Consider the following 17571-nt stretch of genomic DNA (forward strand, 5'->3'; position numbering starts at 1 on the left):
GAGTGCAAAACACTGCCCACCTTCAAAACCACTCTCAAAAAACATTTACAGGAGGCTGCAATCCGTAACTGGACCCTCTAAATCAAAAATCAGATTAAAAGACCCGAACTACCCACTGTACATACTTTGTGTTTTGTCCCCCGCCCCCACCTGTGGTGTATGTCCCCACCTGTCCTACCCGCTGTACATACCTTATGTTTTGTTGTATTGTTCTTCCCATGATGGATGTATGTTTATCTTGTAGATAGTAATAGTTATTTGTCTGTATTATCTTGTAGATAGTACTAGTTTTTTTTGTCTGTCTTACATGTAACGATGAATTGAGAATCAAGGACCCCAATTGAAATAAGCCAGTGGCTTTCTTGGGTTTTTATCCTGTTAGTTGACCTTGTATGTAATATGTACTTTCATGTACCTACTTCTGCAAATCTTCTAATAAAGTTTTCAATCAATCAATCAAAAAAGCATGTCCATGTTCTCTCAGTATGTTGTGATGATATACAAACGCGATTAGACGTTCCTAGCGATGTACCACTGTTAGCTGTTAGCCGCTAGCAGCGTTTGTTGTTGTGATTTGGTCAGTCACTTTTCTCCTGTCGCATTCCCATTCGGTGCACCAACATTCAAATACTCGTGTTGTCTTGAATTTCTTTCCGATTTCAATGTATGACGCATCATTTGAAAGCTTACCATCTGTAGTTTCAGACTATGTAAATAACCGAAAAATTACTTAAGCAAATGGTTTATGATTTCACCAGCTAGCATCATGACATTGTCAGATTCATTACACACAGGTAGCCAACTCTCATGCATGTGACCACCAGTGATGCCGGTAACGCGTTACTAAGTAACGCGTTACTCTAATCTGAATACTTTTCCCAGTAACGACTATTCTAACGCGATACTATTTCCAAATCAGTAATCGGATTAAAGTTACTTATTCAAGTGGCTGTGCGTTACTATTGCGTTACTACCTCATAACTTAGGCTAAATGCAGTATTTCTTTGTAATGTTCGATAGTAAACAAACATTTCTCGCGTCTTGGGGAGTGACGTCAGTGCTCACGTTTTCAACACGAGGTTACTATAGAAGGCCATGCCCGCAAAAAACGGCTCTCGACTATCGCGAGATTGCAGCAGAATTGCTCACATGTATCACCACGCTGATTGCACAATGTAAACAGAAGCGTAGCCTACACAATGGAGCGAGAACAGAGATATGCGTTAAATAGCTGGAAATATAAGGATTATTTTGAGTTTGTGTCAGCAAAGGATGACAAGAACATAAATGTTGATCATTGATAAACTCAGACTCACCCAGTTTAGGATTAGGATTATATTAGGATCATATCTGAATGGTCAGGGTAGGTTTTAGGTTTTGTGAAACCACTCCTTGCTAGTTACTGTTAAATAAAGATTATATTTATTTTATTGTTTAAAAACAAGTATTTAAGTTGGGTGAGGCAAAGAAAGACTCTTTATTTTGTTGTTTTAAGTTATTGTTTAAAGTTTAATTATGTAATTTAAGTTACTGTTAAAATAAAGTGAGTTTTGGCAAAACCAGTTTTCATTTTTATGTTGCGGGGGGGGGGGGGGGGGTCGGGTGCCTAGGCAGCTGCCAATAGTAACTAAAAAAGTAACTAGTAATCTAACTTAGTTACTTTTAAAATCAAGTAATCAGTAAAGTAACTAGATTACTTTTTAAAGGAGTAATCAGTAATCAGTAATCAGAATACTTTTTCAAAGTAACTGTGGCAACACTGGTGACCACTGACCACTACTGTTGTCATCACGTGAGTGACACGCCGGATCGCGCACGCGGATCGGTGCCTATTTTTTTTCTGGTGCGATCTGCGATCCAGCATTCAGGACCAATATCGCAGCGATATCCGATATCAATATCGGATCGGGACATCCCTAGTCCTCGATCCACACCCTCAACTACCAGAGCAGCGCCAGAACGACCAACTGAAATGTTCCAGCAGGGAGGTGCAACAAAACTATTTAACTAGCACCATAACTAGTTGACTAGCACCATAACCAGTCGACTGGCAACATAACTAGTCAACTAGCACCATAACTAGTTAACTAGAACAATAACTAGTCAACTAGCACAATAACTAGTTAACTAGCACCATAACTAGTTAACTAGAACAATAACTAGTTAACTAGCACAATAACTAGTTAACTAGCACAATAACTAGTTAACTAGAACAACAACTAGTCAACTGGCAACATAACTAGTTAACTAGCTCTATAACTAGTCAACTGGCAACATAACTAGTTAACTAGCACCATAACTAGTTAACTAGAACAATAACTAGTCAACTAGCAACATAACTAGTTAACTAGCAACATAACTAGTCAACTAGCACCATAACTAACCAACTAGCAACATAACTAGTCAACTAGCACCATAACTAGTTAACTAGCAACATACCTAGTCAACTAGCACCATAACTAGTTAACTCGCACCATAACTAGTCAACAAGCACCATAACTAGTTAACTAGCACCATAACTAGTTAACTAGTATCATAACTAGTCAACAAGCACCATAACTAGTCAACAAGCACCATAACTAGTTAACTAGCACCATAACTAGTCAACTAGCACCATAACTAGTCAACTAGCACCATAACTAGTCAACAAGCACCATAACTAGTCAACAAGCACCATAACTAGTCAACTAGCACCATAACTAGTTAACTAGCACCATAACTAGTCAACTAGCACCATAACTAGTCAACTAGCACCATAACTAGTTAACTAGCAACATAACATCAGTTTTCTGCAGTTTCATGGCCCTACTTGAGGACTTGTTTCACCAGACCATGTGACATATTCAAAGCATAGGCCCATTCCTCACCAGAGAAGCAGTCCAAACCCTGCTCGAGATTGGTCTGGTGTTCAATCCAGGGTTCCCACACCTTCTGAAACATCAAATTCAAGCACCTTTCAAGGACTTTCAAGACTCAATTCCCTAAAATTCAAGGACCCAACATGGCATAGTTTGAGACAGAACTAGATGATAATTTATATAATAGGAACTATCCGCTCACAGACAACAATTAAAAAGAGAGGATTTTGAATGTAGAGGCTTGGACACTAGATGGTCTCTTGCCTTCTCTACCACAGCACAGCAAAACAATATATTGTGAAATAGCCATGTGTAAAGTTACTGTGTTAAGTTAAGCAATGTGACTTATCTACTATAATTACCTTTTTAAAAAAATATATATATCTTTTTTTGAGAGAGGGGAATTCAAGCACTTTCAATGACCCATGTCTATTTTCAAAAACTTTTAAGGCCTTGATTTTTTTTTTCAAATTCACAAACTTTCAAGGATTTCAAGGCCCTGTGGGAACCCTGTCAATCTTCCCAAATCCTCCCATGTTACCCCCCTCCTCCTCCACACCCTACACTGAATCCCTGTAGCAGCTCACATCAGATTCGAGACCCCGGTGTTCTCCTATAGAGCAGTAAAGGGAACAGCCCCTCCCCATCTGCAAACGACGGCCTTTCACCAAACCCCAGCCCAAACCACTCCTTACTCCTTACGTTAGGACCCCCTCGAAAACGAGATAGCATATCTCAAGGGGTTATTCCTAATAAAGCAATTTCTTCTATATACTTCCACCTCTGCTGGCCACTTAGTAAGGATGTAGTGGTTGCGTTGCGCCTCTCTCTCTTGGTGATGGAATGAGCTCTTCCCATGGCAGAGTCACCCCCTAACATCCAATTGTACATGAATAAAATTACCCTAACAACTTGTTTTCTCCCTTCCTCGGGGCACTCTGACAAAGCTTTTACTGATGATGACTGATTGTTGACTTCAGCAAATGTGCTTCAGATAAAAGCATTGGATAGAAGTGCCTGGTAAATTAATTGGTAAATGGACTGGCTTATACAGCGCCTAATTCCAAAGCGCTTTACAACGGTCTGTCATTCACCCGTTCACACACCAATGGCAATGTCTTTTTTTGGGTTTGTAAAAAAGCCCAGATAACTTGACAGTGTGTGTGTGTCTGTCAGTGTGATGTGTGTGTGAGTGTGTGTGTGTCTGTCTGTCAGTGTGATGTGTTTGTGAGTGTGTGAGTGTGTCTGCCTGTCAGTGTACTGTGTGCGCGTGTGTGTGTGTGTGTGTGTGTGTGTGTGTGTGTGTGTGTGTGTGTAGAGCCTCTGAGCTCATTGATACACACGTTCTACCTGAAACACCTCATGTCAAACTTCTTCATCTGCTAGCCAGTCAGACATGCCAGTAACGTCCGATAGCCACGTCTCCACTACTGTACAGTACTGCAGCACACACGGCGAAGGAAACATGAATTAAAGTGTGATCATCTGCATCAGCAGATAATAGTGATGTATCCAATAATAATAACAACACCTAGACCAACATAGAACATGTATTTTTAGACACAAACATCAGAAGATTTTCAGAAGCTGATATTTGCAAAGTTGTCATTGAAAATATTGTCATAGACGCAGGCTATTGTCTGCATTCTGTACTGAGAATAGAACATGACGCCTTTCCCCACACAGCAACACACTCTCTGTTCTGTTTGAACTAGTGGGGCCACCATACTGACAACAGGAGGACAACGAAAACAATTTGAAGTTAATTTTCAGCGCTATATAAAGACTGACATCTCCTAACAGGGTGCATTGATGAATCATTAATTTGTAGTGTAAAGTAGCATTGGGATCACCACCATACTGAACGCCATCAACCCCAAATTAGTTCACAGATAGTAGAACGGAGCCAGGCGTCATGCAGCACAATGTGTATACGTTCAGGAAACTGCTTATTATCATAATGAGGATAATTAATTGTAAATTGCTTTTCCTCAGAGGGAGCCTCTTGAAAGCGTTGGACACAATTTCAGGGTCTTAGATTTCTGTAGATTAGAAGCTGTTTGCATTTAAGATTATTCATGCAAACATAATGATAAACAGAAATTAAGTAGGGATGATACAGGATTAAGTACACATACATTCAAATAATATGTTTTTTTTACGCAAAAAAACATCCCATCAGCTTCGCTTTGGAGATGAGCAAGAGTTTGAAAACTCTTCTTGTCTTTAAACAACTCTCTTATAATGAACGTCTGATACGTTCTACCACCCAGTATCCTTACATTTTCAAATTCACATCAGGATAAGCTAGTATGAAGCTGTTTTGCAGTGTTTCTGTGTAGGAGGCAGGCTAAATTACAAGACGGCCAACTAGTGGCCGTTGTGTGTAAGTAGCAGCTTCCCATTATAAAGACTATGGTCATTTGACCCCCTCTTATAGTAGGTAAAAAAAAGTCACGGCTGTTCTAGGGTTAAGCTACAGATTATGTCCCTCTTTTCAAAGTGGACTTCAACCAGGCTGAATCATAATAACATTCACATGAAGCCTTGTAATGTGCGTGCAAAACCACCATGACCCTGCACAACGCCACGATGTTGCATCATCCTGCCCAGGCTTTGTAAACCACAATACCAGCTAGACTGACTGAGCAGCAGAGGAAAGAAAGTGCCCTACACTCAATTGTTCGCTTCTGCACGAAGCTGACAAATGTTACTGTGTACCTACCTCTTGGCAATCGACTAGCGGAGGCCGGTTTCATTTTTCCAGAGACCTAACCTTCCCCCTTCTGTGCACATAACAGATATTAAAAGCACTCTGCATACACAAACACATTGCTGCTTCTCTATTATGAGAGCGCATTGCTCCCTGGGGCAGAGTTCCCCCTCTTCATTTCTATTCCAAGTACAAGCAAGTCGTCATGTCGGGGATGATGTTTTTGTGCTGCCGTACAGCCATTCAACATCCGTTGGCCCGGGGACAACGTCAATACTGGAAAGATGTCGGTCCGTGTGAAGGATCCGAAATAACAAGAGGTTAGTTGGAAGTGGGACTTAGGAAACAGGACAGTTTCAGCCAACCACAATATGAAATATTATTGTTTAGATTTGACCAATAAGCATATGTACTGTATGTTAACACTAGAACAGCCGTGCCTTTTTTACCTACTAAAAGAGCTGCCTCGGTGGTCAAATAATAATAATAATAATAATAATAATAATAATAATAATAATAATAATACATTAGACTTATATAGCGCTTTTCTAGACACTCAAAGACGCCTGACACTCAAATGAGGCCGACGCCTTGCATGGTAGCTTGCCTACCTCGCCATTGGTGTGTGAATGTGTGTGTGAATGGGTGAATGAGAGGCCGTTGTAAAGCGCTTTGGATAAAGGCGCTATATAAGTGCTATTCAGTATATTTAGGGGATGTGTTTACTGTACTTACTTGCCCAGGGCGAAGCACTCCAGCCTCACAGTGAGTCCTTTGGCAGCAATAAAAGACGGAGCGAAATGCACCTCGATTTTGGGCTCATACTCTCCCATGATACCTGGAAAACAAAAGACAAAAAGACAGTCAAACCTCCACGTTAATTGGGCGCTTAGGTGGCGTAGCGGGTTAAGCGTTGACCATGTAACCGCAGGGTCCCCTGTTCGATTCCGGCCGGGGACATATCCTGCATGTCATCCCTCCTCTCTCTCTCACCCATCCTTCCTGTCTAAATCTCTACTGTATCTGTCAATAAAATAAAAAATATGAGTGGGACTGCAAACAAATAAAACTCCACGTTAACGTCCCAGAGTACTAGGATAACAAACAGCTGCCCCTCCCGTCAACCATTTACCCCCAACCTATTAGCTGCACAGTGCCATATCGAGACGGGAATTAGTGATATATGCACTCTGCATATCCATCGTTTGCGAAATCTGTCTGGCAGATATGCGAGTCAAAGATGCAATAAGATGAAACACAAAGTGTGTTGGGTTGCAGTTCCTGAGGCGTCTGAGGTGTCCTGGTGTTAAGAGGCGTGCTCATGTCTCACAGCACACACACACGTGGGGCACTAAATCATGCAGTTCACAGATCTGGGACTACCCATAACTCACGGCTGCTGCTTATGCGTACTATCCCACCCGGGTGTGTGTTCCGCGGCTCTGTGCAGCGCCGTGCATTTATGATGCGCCACAGAAAAAAGCTTGTCCCAGATTTGGGGAAAGAACGCACTCCTTCTTGATGATGTTTTGTAATAAATTAAGGTTATTCCTTAATCTCCACTCCAGCAGGTGTGGGTTTCTTTACAGCTTCAACACTTTTGGTGCAACGCATTTGGTGTTTTATTATGTTTGTGCGTGGTTGGACAATGGTTTCAGCCCTTCAAATATTGTGGCCTCCCCTCCTCCCCTCGAAGGCTATGTTCCCTAAGGCGATGATGACTTTTTTGCATTTTAGCAACTTTTTTGGGGTCATTGCAAAGGGTATGAACGCACGACGTGACATTGTGCACATCATGAGGTGTTTCTGTGTTTCAATTTTAATACATTTACTTACAGACATTTCTAAAAACTTGTTTTCACTTCGTCATTATGGAGTATTGTGTGTGGATTGATGATATATATTTTTGATTTAATCCATTTTAAATTACGTCTATAACACAACAAAATGTGGAGAAAGTGAAGGGGTGTGTTGACTTTCTACACTGTACAGGCCATGTTTGCAAAGGAGATGATGACTGTCATTTACGACAGATGGGAGATTTGTGTTAAATGGTAAACAGACTGACTTATATAGCGCCTTTATCCAAAGCGCTTTACAACGGCCTCTCATTCACCCATTCACACACACATTCACACACCAATGGTGGCAAGCTACCATGCAAAGCGCCGGCCCGCTCACTGGGAGCAATTTGGGGTTCAGTGTCTTGCCCAAGGACACTTCGACATGTGGCCAGCCGGGGCTCGAACCGCCGATCTGCCAACCATGCGATCATTAGACGGCGGCTCTACCTCCTGAGACACAGCCTCTACCTCCTGAGACACAGCCTCTACCTCCTGAGACACAGCCTCTACCTCCACCAGCCTCTACCTCCTGAGACACAGCCTCTACCTCCTGAGACACAGCCTCTACCTCCTGAGACACAGCCTCTACCTCCACCAGCCTCTACCTCCTGAGACACACCCTCTACCTCCTGAGACACAGCCTCTACCTCCTGAGACACAGCCTCTACCTCCTGAGACACAGCCTCTACCTCCTGAGACACAACCTCTACCATTTGAGATAGACAATGTTTATGTCAACCTTTCGTGAGTGTTATCAGGGGTCAACACAACAAATGTAAGACCTTTTTAGACCTTTTTTTAGACCTCTTTGGATATCATTTTAGACCTATCGCGACACCGTATGATAGCTTTTTGTCATCCTCGAGGTGATGAAATTAGGGATTTCACTGCCATAGACAAAAAAGGAAGTGAATTGGCATTTGTTAGTGATTAATTTCTGCGTAAATAGATGTGGTCGGACCGATTTCCTTGCAGGATCTCATTTTTAAGACCTAGCATCTCATTTTTAGACCGAATAACTGAAATGTAAGGCCTTTTTAGGCCTTGATAATTGGACTGCTGGATTTTTGACTTTAAGGCTTTTTAAGACTAGCGCGTGTTATACAACCTGTGTTATACAACCAAAAGTCATTTCATCATTCATGTCGACATTATGATATTATGCATACGGGTCAAAGGAGAAAGTTAATCCCTATACAAGCCTTTCAGCTTGACAATTCATAATTAGTTTGCCCTTTTCTGTTTATCAAATGTGACGCAGTAGTGTAGGTCGACACTCATGGGGGAGAGCCAGAAGCAGCAGTTTCATTTAGCATTATTCTTTCATCATAGGTCCTCTAAGCACTGCTAAGGGTCACAACAACGTGACTGTACAGCTTTTAGCCTACATGGAGAGACTGTTGGCAACCTTGTCACTAGGAGACACTATCCAGTACCAAGTGAGTAACTTGGAATCAGCCTTGTATCGTTCTTGCCCCTGTTTTGTATGAAAGTCCCATTATTTTATTCTATTTATTCATATCGTTCTTGCTCCTGTTTTATATTTTATATTTTATATGAAAGTCCCATTGATTTTATCCTATTGCTCTGATCAAATTGTATTTAGTCTATTTTATGTTGTTGATCTGGTGTTGTTTTATTGTGTAATTGTGCTGTTTTGTTTTGGCTGTTGAAACTTGATGTTGAGCTGCTGTCTTGGCCAGGCTTCCCTTGAAAAAGGGACCATTGTATCTCAATAGGACCGACCCTGGTTAAATAAAGGCAAAATAAATAAATAAATAAGTACGAAGTGGCAGTGATTACTTATGTTTGTGCCTACCAGATGATAAGATGGGCTGCATTTTACATGACCACAGCTGACTAGATTATTTAAAATGCACAGACTAGCCACATATACATTATAACTGGAGATGAATTTGTGAAACCATCACCAAACCTTTCTCTGTCATTGATAGAGCATGGTAGTATGCATATATCAACCATGCATTAATAGACAGTAATAATGGGCAACTTTGACAATATATAGCCTTTAGTTAGGGACTTCCAAAGCTAGTATAATATTTGTGGGACCAACAGCATAGCATAACACAACAGGCTACAACGTTGGTGTTGGTACATGTTTGCTTTGCTTTTGCAGGGATAAAAACAATTCATATTTATGTGAAAATAGTTTATTTATCAGACCTGACCACATTTTGCAGCACTCTCTCCTACGGGAGATCTGACAATGGAACCTCATCAGAATCACAATAACACAAATTTGATTAATAATTAATATCAACTCACAAATTTGGCAAGCGAAAGACATGTATAGGAGCTACTGTTTCACAACAAGCCCCCCCATTAACACTAGAACAGCCGTGCCTTTTTCACCTACTCCAAGAGCCGCCCCGGGGGTCAAATGACCATAGTATTTACAATGGGAAGCTGCTACATACACACAACGACCACTAGTTGGCCGTCTTGTAAATTAGCCTGCCTCTGCAGTTACACCTAGATTTCGGGCGGAGAAGCGGCGAACAAGCAACGCCAGCGTCCTCTCTCGACCGGCATTTTTTGAAAAGTGGTCATATCATATCTATACATCATATATATCATATCATATCTATCATATCTATACATCATATCTATCATATCAAATCTATCATATCTATACATCATATCTATCATATCATATCTATACATCATATCATATTATATCATGTAAAGCATATGAATCTGCATGGTGGTAATGACTTCACCTCATAATACACAGTGTTGAATCTGGGAGAACAGCTTTCTCTATTAAGGCTCAGCTTGCCTGAGTTCAGTTCATCATCGGTGCATGAGTTCATTAGCTTGCGTTTTGGACCAAAAAAACTGGATGGCGGGCAGGTTAAATGGACTGACTTATATAGCGCCTTATTCAAGTGCAGCCTCTACCTCCACTAGCCTCTACCTCCACCAGCCTCTAACTCCTGAGCCACAGCCTCTACCTCCACCAGCCTCTACCTCCACCAGCCTCTACCTCCTGAGCCACAGCCTCTACCTCCACCAGCCTCTACCTCCACCAGCCTCTACCTCCACCAGCCTCTATCTCCACCAGCCTCTACCTCCTGAGACACAGCCTCTACCTCCTGAGACACAGCCTCTACCTCCACCAGCCTCTACCTCCTGAGCCACAGCCTCTACCTCCACCAGCCTCTAACTCCTGAGCCACAGCCTCTACCTCCACCAGCCTCTACCTCCTGAGCCACAGCCTCTACCTCCACCAGCCTCTACCTCCTGAGCCACAGCCTCTACCTCCACCACGAGTGTCCACAAAGACATGATTTGTTCTAAATGAAGATTTATCCAACCGGACAATAATTTACCTCTCTACGTGGATGCAGCAGTCAACACTACCCGGGCACAACTGTCCCCTGACCCCGCTGGTGGAGAGAGGAGGTTCCCTGACGTACGTGACTTGATGTGTGTGACAAGTACGATCTGATTTGATCTGAAGCAGGAATGCCACAGGGTTGTCTTTGGTCTGGTGGGGCTGGTATCTACTGCTGGTATCTACTGCTGGGAGCGATTCATCATCACAGGGGGGGGGAGTGGGGGTGGGGGGGCTACCCAGCCTGTGGCACGGCCTACATGGATCTGAGGCGGTTTTATGATATATCCCTTGGTCAGACCTGAGACATTATGTGCAGGGGGGAAGCAGTGATGAATTCACCGTGAGCCCATAATTAATAGGGCAGATGCAGATACAGCCAGGTAATGAAGTTAGAATCTGCTTTCGCTTACACAAGTCAAAGGTCACGTCTAAAGGGTAAAGCCTTGCCCTGGAATACAGATCAGAAGGTGCAGGAGAAGGATTGTATTACATGTAATGGGTAATAGTTCATAATTAGGTAACATCATTATAGAATGACCTGGACAGCTGGACACTGTCTGGTATTTCACAGGGTGATATACTGTAGGCTCACTGGCTATTGGATCATTTCCAATGTGTTTCCATATGTTTGAGTTTGACACATCTCCCTGTATATACTTGTATTTTGTGGTCATTTAACTCCAGGCTGGGCGCTATAAATCTAATTTCAGTGACCTGAAAAGAACTGGCTTATATATACCTGTATATATAAGCCAATTATCTAGGCTACTGTCAGCTATATGCCTGTTGCATATAGGAATATTTTCATTAATGAAAATAATACTAACCGTGTCTATTTTATTCCATATTTTGGAGTGAATGTGCTTGACTAGATAGCCAGATGGACTCAGTGAAAGTAGTAAGTTGTCTCAGGCAGTTTGCTGTGGTTTATACGAGGCTCCACCTCGCTCGCAATGCTCACATTTTGTTAAAGCAATGCATGAACAAGAACACAAGTTCATGAGCTCAAATTGTGTCTGACACACAAGCTAAGACATTCAGCACCTGGGCCTCCACTGGCTCCATGTTCTGGTCCCCAGACCCTCAGAGAGACAACGTCAGTTGGGTAGATGCTAGATTTTAGTTTTTTTATAAAGTATTGGCTCTTCCCATTTGACCACTGGTTGTTGAAATACTTGTTTACTGTTTTATTAATAAATAAAACACGTATTTCACCCAGTTGCAAAAAGAAAATATGTTCGATCTGACAACTGAGAAACTGAGCATGTAAATGGATGGACTGCACTTATATAGCGCCTTTTTTGCTGCTCCAAATCGCTTTCCAACACACACACACATTCACACACCAATGGCGGCAAGCTGCCATTGTGGGGTTTAGTGTCTTGCCCAAGGACACTTCGACATGTGGCCAGCCGGGGCTCGAACCACTGATCTGCCGACCTTGTAATCATTAGACGGCGGCTCTACCTCCTGCGCCACACCCTGCCCCAATGTCCTAAAATGGACACCGTACACTAAACAATTTGGTAATTCTACGACAGTTGCAGTAGCCGCATGGAAAGGGAGGACATGTAAACCGCCCCCCCCCCCTCCCCTAATTCAAAACAACCTAATTGACGGCGGTTCAACTGCCACTTCCTCTCCGTCAGCCACAGCCTAGGGACACGGTTTATTTGTTTGTTCATCTGTATGTTAAGGACCCCTCTATATCCATTTGCACTAAGTATACTGTATGTCAGATGGCATTGAGCAAATTTGCAATAACAAAGGAAAACACTCCCATTCAGGACCTAATTACCATTATCTGTCTTATTAAATGGGAGATGGTGATATGGATTTTACAAGAGTGTGCGTCTCCTTTCACAGGCGTGTTGAGCTCGACAAACATTGCACATGAGCCGCGAGCTTGAACAAGCCTTTGTCCTCAGCACTGTACATGAATTACATGACGCTTAACAAACAACGTAAACAATGATGTTCACTTAGATAAATGGACGTCTTTATCACAGCATTTGAGGCCAAACAAATCCACAAACAAGCTTTACCACGCACAATGTTGTATTGTATGAGATGAACATGAAGGCTGTCAGGAGAAAGGAAATAGGACTGGTAAAAATATGGGCTGTGTACAAGAAATGTTAGGATTTAGTTTTTATCTCATTCAACACATTTATGGCTTCAAAGCAGCCCTTCACACTGTATACTGTATAATATATGTAACTATTTCACTTGTTTATGCCACAGTATATTTAATGTCTGCAGTGGCTGGAATTGATAAAAACAATTTCTGTCTGTGTCTGCTCTTTGTGGCTAAAAACAAAAACAACTGCATGTGATGTGGTGGGGGTTTAGGGCCACTTGTAAATGGTAAATGGACTGCACTTATATAGCGCCTTTATCCAAAGCGCTTTACAACGGCCTCTCATTCACCCATTCACACACACATTCACACACCAATGGCGGCAAGCTACCATGCAAGGCTCACTGGGAGCAATTTGGGGTTCAGTGTCTTGCCCAAGGACACTTCAACATGTGGCCAGCCGGGGCTCGAACTGCCAATCTGCCGACCTTGCGATCATTAGACGGCGACTCTACCTCCTGAGACACAGCCCCTACCACCACCAGCCTCTACCTCCTGCGCCACAGCCACCTTATAGGTGACATTACTGGTTCATGAGGAGTGGTAGACCTGGACTATCATAGTGATAAAGTGATTGCATCATAGTCAAATAATTGAGTGCTGTCTGGTAGTGAACATAGCAGGTTTGTACTGGACACTCCATAGGTGACTAGTAAATAAACTGTTAGCGTTTTCATTTGGAAATATTTGTATTTGGTATTCGAAATCATGTGTACTGGTACAAGTAAGTGCCTATGACCAGTAGCTAATATAGCCGATTTTTTTTTTTAAGACAATTTGTGCTTCAACCCCTACTCAGTATAATAGGGTTTCAGAACTTTCCTAATCCCTTATTTTTATTATTATTGGTGTTTTAAGGCATTTCTGCTTTATTACGTGGCATGCACCACCCAGGCCTAATTTCTGATCCACTCATAAATCTGAGTGAGTGAGTGGGTACTCACAATCTTCTCCATCATCATCTTTAATGAACCACCACACTCGTAAAAATGTAGTCATTAGCAAATAATAACGACCACTCCATAACCATAGACCCTGCCTGTCAGTCACATACCCAAATCACATATTTTTGTGTGTTATAATAGATGTACCCGAGGGAATAATACATTTCTATCAGTCTGAGAAAAAAAACACTGTATGAATCTAAATGTCAGTTGAATAAAATATAACCTAGTCCGATGACACCATGGGCGCTGTGGGCTCAGGGCCAGACAGAAGGAGCGTCTGACCTTGGCTTCCAGCAGGAAAACTTCATTTTTTTTGCACTATCATTGTCTGGTCGTCAAGACCAGTTGATGTGTTTATGTTGTTAGTCATTTCTGTATTAGCAAGTCACACTAAGTCATTGCTACATTCAATTCAATTCAACGTTATTCGCCATGTGCAGTGCACAGTCATGTTCCTAACATGACTTGGTATTCTACCATGCTGAACAAGCTACAGTACATACAAAAACAAGACGACAATACAAAAATACTCAAGACAATATATACAGTACCAATATGAGTGAATAAACATACTGTACAACTTAGTGGAAAAACATGTTAAGTGCAAGGTGCAATGATCAGGAGTTATTGAGGAGGGCTGTGGCTTTGGGGAAGAAACTGTTTTTGACCTGCTGGCCCTGTACCGCTGTCCAGAAGGGAGTCATTCAAACAAGCTGTGAGCTGGATGTGAGGGGTCAGCCACAAACAAGTGCTCTCTTCAATGATCTGGAGCTATGGAGGTCAGTGATGGGAGGCAGGGGGCAGCCGATGATCCACTCAGCTGTCCGTACGACATAGCTGTGACTATCTGTTCACTGTACCCCATTTGGCTACCTTAACATTAGAACAGCCGTGTCTATGTTACCTACTATAAGAGCCGCGTCGGGGGTCAAATGACCATAGTCTTTACAATGGGAATCTGCTACTTACACACAACGACCACTAGTTGGCCAGCTTGTAAATTAGCCTGCCTCCTACGACATAAGAACTGCAAAATAGCTTTAAACTAGCTTATCCTGATGGGGTTTTGAAAATGTAAGGATATTGTGCTATAACTGTCACAGGAAACTGAAGACACAATGCCTTGCAAAATGAAGGCACACCCAGGCTAACGCTAGCTGTAGTAAAGGGAAGGTTCATTAGCATCACAGATGAATCACTCTGTAAGAACACTCAGCATGTCTCTGAGAACAGGGCCTTCATCAATCCAGGACGCTACCTGTAGTCCTGTCAGGTGTTTTCTGTAGAGTGTGAAGGGAAGGTCAATGATTTACTGCGGCTTATAATGGAGCACAGATGCGCCCAGGCAACTGTGATTAAGAGAGTCAGAAGTGGAGCAGGCAGGACTGAACCACATGCAGATACGGCAGGCGCTACATCTTCTCTAAGTATCGCTCACTCTCTCTCGGAGGGGACCAGACGGCCTCAGCTGATTGGCCGGTCTCCAGCAGCCAGGGGGCACAGGTAGCTTGGGAGGGACTGTGAGGTGGGCCAATGTCGTTTGCAGCCTTTTAATCCCAGAATGTCGATGCGTAAGGCTGCGGAATATCCTGAGATCTCCTTTGCGTTAACGGGTGTACAGTTAACACTAGAACAGCCATGGGTGGGGTCATTTGAGGTCATTTGACCCTGTGAGTAAAAGAAAATGTTATATCTTTGCACTCGATAACATTTCAGGACCCTCCTTTCATGACTATTCCTAGATATGTGCGTTCTACCACCCAGTATCCTTACATTTTCAAAATCACATCAGGATAAGCTAGTAAAAAGCTATTTAGACGTTTTTCTGTGTAGGAGGCAGGCTAATTTACAAGCGGACAACTAGTGGTCGTTGTGTGTAAATAGCAGCTTACGATTGTAAAGACTCTGGTCATTTGACCCCCCAGGCGGCTCTTATAGTAGGTAACATAGACACGACTGTTCTAGTGTTAAACTCTTATAGTAGGTAACATAGACACGGCTGTTCTAGTGTTAATCCCAGAGCGTTGACGCGTAAGGCTGCGGAATATCCTGAGATCTCCTCTGTGGTGACGGGAGTACAGTTAAATGGTAAATGGACTGCACTTATATAGCTCCTTTTTTGCTGCTCCAAAGCTGCTCCAAAGCGCTTTACAACGGCCTCTCATTCACCCATTAACACACACATTCACACACCAATGGCGGCAAGCTGCCATGCAAGGCGCTGGCCCGCTCACTGGGAGCAATTTAGGGGTTCTGTGTCTTGCCCAAAGACACTTCGACATGTGGCCAGCCGGGGCTCGAACCACTGATCTGCCAACCTTGTGATCGTTAGATGGCGACTCTACCTCCTGAGACACAGCCGCCTCGAGTTAACACTAGTGCAGCCATGGGCGGGGTGAAAATCAACGATACATCACTAGTCAACTAACACAGCTTGTTGTGTGAGCCTGCTAACAATGTAAAGTAGTGTTCTAGTTAACTAGGTAGCAGTGGGGATTACTCACCCAATCCATTGCATTGTTGCAGTATTTTGAATGAATGAATGAATGGTCTTTATTGTCATTGCTATAGTACAGGTACCAAACAACGACATTTGGGAGGTTTTCCTGGTGCTAGGAAAGAAAAAAACACAAAAAAAACAAGAAGGGAAAGGAGCTGGTTTACATAAATAAAGGCTATGTACACTATCCACTATACTATACTGTACAGATAAAACACTGTGCTGTACTCTATGCTATGCTATACCTATTCTAACATTTCCTATTTCTCTGCAACCTTATGTACCCTAGGGTTGTCATATTGCACATAGTGTTATTGCACATTCATTTAAAGTGTCGCAGTTTGCAGGCTTGAAATGTACACATTTGTGCCTCAGCACTACACCTGATTTTTCAATCCAGCAGCTGCCATCAATCTGTCCAGACTGTCCAGGGCCCAGAACCTAGGTCTTTGCTGTGTTCAGGGCCTGGATGGCCCTGGGGTAGAAGCTGAGCTTCAGTCTGTTTGTCCTTGCGGCCATGGTCCTGTACCGCCTGTTCGAGGGCAGCCGGGCAAAGTGTTCGTACCCAGGGTGGGATGGGTCTCTGGAGATCTTGGAGGCCTTCCTGAGGCAGCGTGTGTTGTACAGCTCTTCCAGAGAGGGGAGGGGGGCGCCGGTGATCTTCTGGGCTGTTCTTACGACTCTCTGTAGCGCATTTCTCTCTGCGGCTGTGCAGCTGGAGAACCAGTTGCAGATGCAGTAGGTGAGGATGCTCTCCACTGCGCAGCGGTAGAAGGCCACCAGTATCTCCTGCTTGTTGTGGTCCTTCCTGAGGACTCTCAGGAAGAAGAGCCGCTGTTGTGCCTTCTTGATGATGGCTGCTGTGTTGTTCTTCCAGGACAGGTCATCCTGTATGTGCACCCCCAGGAATCGGAGGGTTGAGACTCTCTCTACGCTCTCTCCGTCGATGAGCAGGGGCTGGACCTCAGATTTTTTCCTCCTGAAGTCCACGATGATTTCCTGGGTCTTTGACTGGTTCAGCAGCAGGTTGTCAACCTTGCACAGCTTGCTCAGCTGCTCTACCTCATCCCTGTACGCCGCCTCGTCCCCCCCCGAGATGCAGCCCACTACGGTGGTGTCGTCTGCAAACTTTACGATGGAGTTGCTGGGGTGGACGGGGGTGAAGTCGTAGGTGTAGAGGTTGTAGAGGATGGGGCTTAGCACGCAGC

General features: G+C 43.3%; 1 protein-coding gene across 1 annotated transcript in view; it reads right to left on the minus strand.

The window, feature by feature from the left end:
- Positions 1-17571, minus strand: part of cntn5 (contactin 5) — a gene marked incomplete at its 5' end in the record, with an annotated part of 185283 nt that overhangs the window by 87150 nt on the left and 80562 nt on the right. The window contains one exon of the mRNA XM_080526744.1: positions 6307-6409. Within this exon, the coding sequence (XP_080382870.1) occupies positions 6307-6409 (103 nt within the window). The remainder of the gene's footprint in view (positions 1-6306; positions 6410-17571) is intronic.

Source organism: Nansenia antarctica (genome assembly GCF_963989245.1).
Source record: "Nansenia antarctica genome assembly, chromosome: 1".
In the NCBI taxonomy this organism is placed as follows: Eukaryota; Metazoa; Chordata; class Actinopteri; order Argentiniformes; family Microstomatidae; genus Nansenia; species Nansenia antarctica.